We start from the raw sequence: 6414 nt of genomic DNA on the forward strand, positions 1-6414 counted from the left end.
TATATTATTTCGCCAGTCTATATATAAAATTAGGAGCGATCGGTGGAATTCCCCTCTATAAAGGGATCACGCCAGGGAGATGTCATAGCCTGCCTTCTCTTTGATTTTGCACTCTAGAAGGGATTGAGAGATGCTAGGATAAGAAAGTGTTTAAGATTATAAATTATACAAAATATATGGTTAAGGGAGAGGTGCCTAGGCCTAGAGAGGAGGTGACTTTGGAGGAATTTGGTGAGGTGAGTTTCGAGAAGACTATTGTTCTTATATATCTTGGCTCATTGCCATCATTTGTCAGTTGTCATCAAGACAAGAGATTCGGGGTAGGATCATAGCAGCAAATCGGTGCTATTTTTCTATGGCAAGGCAGTTCCGGAGTCGAGCTGTTTCCAGAAAATCAAAGCTTTGTCTTTATAAGACGACAGTGCGCCCAGTCTTGCTGTGTGGTTGTGGGACTTGGACTACCTCCGGGGCTTGTGATCAGGAACTCCTAGTCTTTGAAAGAAGAATCCTCAGACGTATACTGGGTGGTGTTCTCATTGGTGGAGAGAGGAAAAGAAGCAAAAACCAGGAGCTGTACTCTATGTTACGGAGTCCTATATACTTCGAGTGATGAAAATCGCAAGACTGAAATGGACAATCGTTAAGATGGGCAGTGAGGATCCACCAAGGCAATTACTGATGGAGCCACTCCAGGCCAGAATCCGACATCAGACTGCAGAGCCACGCTAGTAATAGTAGTAGTATTGTCTTTATTTGAAAAGTCTCTTTTAAAAGGTTGGTGTGAGATGGACTAATTATAGACCCTGGTTTTCTTACCTTTTCCAGCCCTCACACCTTTTGGATAAATATTGACTGTTAAATTATTTACTGCTTCAGAAACTTAAGGTTTTTTTTTTTTAATATTCTAATAATTCTCTATCATATAATGGTTTATAAGCACAGATATACAATATAATAATCCTGCCCAGGATACGTGTTCTTACTCACATCTGTTGCCGAGAGAGAAAAAACTTTTTTAAAAGGATGTTTCTAATGGCGAGAATCATGACAAAGACGAAATGATCTCTCATTAAGTGTCGCTTCATTACAGGGGCTGTGGCCTAAGAAATCTGGTTTGGACCTTAACGAGGGACTGTAGCATTCAGATTTGCTCCTCCGACCTCGCATTGTCTCTTCTAGTTATTTGTGAAAATCTTCCCACTCTATGCCGGTTTGTTCTCGTTATAGACAAGCAGGACTTTTTTATTTATACTATTATTTTAACGTTGAGCGTCAATTTTGTGTAACGTTTTAACATAAAAAAAAATTATTTTAAATTCTTTAATATACAATCGAATATGTCCATTAGGCATATTACTTATTCTTATTGCATATCAATTTGTAAATTTATTTACTAATTTATTGTGACATCTCGACAAATGACTGACAGGGAATCCTCATACAAAACTAAAAAGACAAGAAACTGCTCATAGATTCCGACTATTGCAACATTTACTAGATAAACGGTCTAAATTGCCAATCCATTACAAAAGACTGATCTACATGACTATTATAAGGCCTTTCTGGACATACAGAGTTGAGCTTTGGGGCTCCACCAACCAACCATCTAATTCCTCCAAAATCCTTAATGCTCCTTACTTTGTCACAAATCAAGTCATCCATCAGGACCTCAATGTTCCATATGTTGCCGATTTAGCCAGAACCAGATACCGTTCCTTCCATAATAAACTTCAAAACCACCTAAATCCACTTGTTTCTAACCTGGCTTCTCCTTCATTACCGAATAATCCTCTAGAAATGTTATTTGAGTTTTATCAGTGGGTAGATTCTCCACACGTTTGTATCATGTCACTATGTCACCTACAGCAAATTTTCTTGTTGTATATATGTGTATACAGTTGTAAATAACAATAAATTATTTTTAAAAAAAATTATTGTGAAAGAATGTTTTTCTTTTTTTGCTCTCCACCCTTTTCTTTTTACATGGAGGTTACACCTGTTTATTATCAAATTTCTTCATACTTTATACTTGTCCATTTTTTTTGTATCGCTCATAATGAGAGATGGCTAACTAAACCGGAAAAAGTAAAATTCAAAATTAATATTTTTAATATTAAGCCCTGTCGAGCTATTCTGATGACAATAAGACCTAGTTGATATTAAAAACCAGTTGATTGTAAATTACTGTGATAAGTTTTATTACAGTCTTTGGGGGCCTTTTGTCGAAAATGTTAGAAATCTATATAATCGTTGATATAAATCGGTGATATGCAAAGTAGATTTTAACGATATATCTATACAAACGTATTCCAATAATCAGGCATAATTAATTAGAAGCAATAAAATACAAACCTATTAGTTAATACAACTTTTTTTGTGAAATAAAATAAAGGTGTAAAAGTATTATCATATTAGCTCCTACTCTTTATTTTTATATTACCAAATTTTAGTAGTTGAATTATCACTATATAAAAAAAAAAATACAAAGTTTCAAAAAGAAGAACACAAATAAATAATTATATATTAATATTTTATATAATATTATTATAGTATTAATAAATGTCTATTGAACTATTTATAATATTCTCTAATATATCTTTAATTATGTGTCAACATGGAACAATTCATGAATTTTATCAGAACCATTTTAAAGAACATTCGATCTTCCACCACCTACCTTCCAGGAATAATTACCTCAGCCTCCATTTTGAACCTTAGAACTTAAACCGAGAAGGTCCCTGTAATCCTAGAGAACAAACCCTGTGATTTGCTTTGGGGCAGCTGATGAAAGGCCTCTTCTGATTGGAGGATATGCTGATGAGAAAGAGACAATGCTGGTAGCTGATTGGGAAGGAAGGCGTCAAAACTCCACTAGCGCCCTGTCAAACTTCCTCTCCCTCCGGGCCCTTGGCGCTATAAAATATGCAGAAGAGTCCTACCGCGGCGGGGCATCAAAGAGCCTTCAAGGGGGAAACTCCTGCTGAAGAAACACACGGCCCTTCTAACTTGGGATCTAATGCCTTCTCAACTCAAATATAATTTCAGATAAAAGTCCTAGTCACCATTGTTCGTAAAACTTTGGGATTGGATCTGACAGCGCAGCATACTTCTATCTCTTGGTGGAATATGTGTAACAATGTATGGTTTATGGCAAGGCCAGTAGTACATGAACAACAGTAAATTTGTTTACTTAAGGTTTGATTTACTCAGTAATTACAGTCTTCGGGTTTCTATCTCCCAAATTTACTTTTAAAAATAGAATAAAATAAGTCTTGCCTTATTTATTTAGATAAATTAAAAAATAGTGGTCCTAGCGCACTGCCCGGAGGAATAAAGATATAGCAATTAAATAGGAATAATACTAATTTTATTGTTTTTGCTAATTTTAGTTATAATTGCTAGTTTTAATACTGTTTCTAGCATTTTATATTGACATCACTGATTTGTATATTATGATTGTTTTTGACAGTTTGTGTTGCACCGGAAAAAAAAGAACTGGTTTTAGAGATAAATGTAATAATGTTATTTATATTTTATTTGGATAGAGACTCTATTAGGACACGATTATTCCCTAGGAGCAAATATTGTATAAACACAAAAGTTATATGCAGTAGCATTAAAATTATCCAATGTTACCCGAGCATGAACAGACTATATTAAGTTCATTTTATGATGACAGCGCACCTTACATCCAAAAAACAATCCTGTACAATCATATTTTATCTTTAAAACCATCATCATGATATTTTTTTAAGGATCCTAGGTGGAAAATAAAAATTAAGCGCATATTCATTGTTTTGAAACTCGATCTTGGACCACACCCTCTTATATAGGGTGTTTTTTTAAGCCCGATAGAACTTAAAATTGTAAAAAATAACACAAAAAATTAAATTGTAATCAAAATTTTTTTTTTATTCGAAAGATCAATACGTGACATTAACATTTGAAAATGATTTCGGGCATATGGGCACCGCGGCTGTTCTTGACGAAGCGCATTCTGGACGTCCAATTTTGGGCCACTTTTTCGAGCACTGCTGGCCGTATGTCACGAATAACACGAACAATGCTGGCCTCCAAGGCGTCAATTGTTGCTGGTTTATCAGCATAAACCAGTGACTTCACGTAGCCCCACAGGAAATAATCGAGAGGTGTCAAATCGCACGACCATATGCGGCAATTTTGCTTATTAACAAACCCGTTAAGCCGAAAATGCGCCTCATCGCTGAACACAATTTTACAGAATGCGCTTCGTCAAGAACAGCCGCGGTGCCCATATGCCCGAAATCATTTTCAAATGTTAATGTCACGTATTGATCTTTCGAATAAAAAAAAAATTTTGATTACAATTTAATTTTTTGTGTTATTTTTACAATTTCAAGTTCTATCGGGCTTAAAAAAACACCCTATATATTCCGAACTCTCAGATATCTTGAACTCGTTACCGAGTTACAAACATGGTATAAATAATGAAATCTTCATTGAAATACGGAACTTAATCAAATCCTAACGTTCTAGTCAATATTGCAAAAGATAGAAAACGCTCCATTCCATATTGTCCAAAATGAAGAAATATTCATTCCTTTTAGAAATGAGTAATTAGAAACTTATATAGGGGCACCTCCAGTATAGAAGTTTATTTTGTTATTTAAACTCTTGATCAATATCTGCTATTTGAGAAGGAAAAATATAAATTTAATTTGAGCTGTAATAATTTTGTTTTTATTTGTTTCATTATATGAAATAAATATTATATGACTTTTTCTTTTGAAAATATTATAATTGCTAAAAAGTCAAAAAATTATAGAATAAAAATACAAGTTTTTAAATATTAAATATATTTATTTACAAAATTCTATTTTTATTTATTCTCTTTTGGATGTTTCAGTGTCTCCCCTCTTCAGCATAATATTAATCACTATTTGTTTTAAAAATAGTACATCTACAATTTTATAAAAATTATTAGTTTCATTTCTCATAATAAATCGAGAAAACAATTCATTAGTAAAGATTATTTCAAAATTATATTATATTTGCTTATTTAATACTCAATTATTAGCATAAAAATATATATTTTTTTATCTAGATTTTTATGTTGATGTATCTTTATGCTCATAATTTTAACGAACAAAAAGGAAATAAATATAAGTATTAAAAACGTTGTATTTTTATTTCATGTATTTAGCCTTTTAGGAATTATAACTTTTTTTAAAAACATTTTAAAAATCTATGTCATATAATGAAACAAATAAAAAAAAAATAAAAATAAAATTATACAGCTACAATTTATCTAGTTTATTTCAAAATTTATATTTTCCCTTCTCAAAAAGAAGTTATTGATCACGATTTTCAATATCAAAATTAACTTTTATTACTTGCTTCAATATTAATGTTTTAATAATAATTTTAATATATTTTATTTCCAAACAAAAGTTTTTTATTACTTTTTCAAAATTATATCGCTTTGTATTTGATTTTTTTTTCATATTTATGTAGTGATTTGTTAAGTAAAAAGTCTATTATATTCCTATTAAACCTACCGATTCCCCAATTATCATATAAACTTAGATAGTAATTTTTAGAAGATATTTATCTCCTTATTTTTATAATCCCTACTAGAAAATCTAATTTCAAAGATCCACATTGGGTTCTTTTTTCAGAAGTATTTAGATCCAAGCCGGACGATCTCTGTTAACTGAACTCTGCCAGGCGTGAATTTAACTTCACCGTTCTGTTTGTTGCCCAAACACTTGTAGCAAACAAAAAGGCAAAGCTTGCGCTAAATGAGCGTATACCCTTCTGCTTTTAGGAGAGTTTGTTTTTCCTAAAATTCTTCTCCACCTTCAGTGGAAGTTCATTTTTAATTCACTTAAATCCTTTTGAGGCAGGTTTGAATGTTTCATTGATTATACTTTTCAAATTCTGTTTGCAGGCAACTCTTAGCACCGAATCTTATGCAGAAACATTTTCTCGCCAATGGAGCAGAGCAGGTTACCAAGCAGGTAAGATAAATAACAATATTTCAATTAATAATTATTACATTATTTTTTCAATTAGATTAAGTATAGTAGTACCATTATTGTTGATTAGCAATCACAAATATGATAATGTAATCTGAAAAAATGTAGAGACAAATATTACTAAAATATTAAAAATTTAGTAAATTTCATTATTATAGTGACATAATTAACAAAATGAATGTCTAACGATGTTCTGTTTGGCCAAAACAAATAGAGGTGGAACTAGTAGACTTAACCTTCTCAGATATATAAAAGTACAGATTCAAATTACAAAGAGAGATAATTATGTTAATTGTTCAATTTGAGAATAGAAATAATATAGTTAAAAATTCCATTTTTTTAAATATCATAGTAAAACATTAATTTCAGAAAGAATAAATGACTCTTTGAATAAAGA

General features: G+C 31.6%; 1 protein-coding gene across 8 annotated transcripts in view; it reads left to right on the forward strand.

Moving 5' to 3' along the window:
- The window catches only part of mmd (mind-meld), a gene marked incomplete at its 5' end in the record, with an annotated part of 153114 nt that overhangs the window by 56978 nt on the left and 89722 nt on the right, over positions 1-6414 (forward strand). For all 8 annotated transcript variants that reach the window (XM_067053174.1, XM_014435115.3, XM_067053173.1 and 5 more), the window contains 1 exon segment: positions 5930-5999. In XM_067053174.1, coding sequence (XP_066909275.1) covers positions 5930-5999 — 70 coding nt within the window.

Source organism: Halyomorpha halys, unplaced genomic scaffold, assembly GCF_000696795.3.
Source record: "Halyomorpha halys isolate HHAL.00 unplaced genomic scaffold, Hhal_1.1 Scaffold1519.1, whole genome shotgun sequence".
Taxonomy (NCBI): Eukaryota; Metazoa; Arthropoda; class Insecta; order Hemiptera; family Pentatomidae; genus Halyomorpha; species Halyomorpha halys.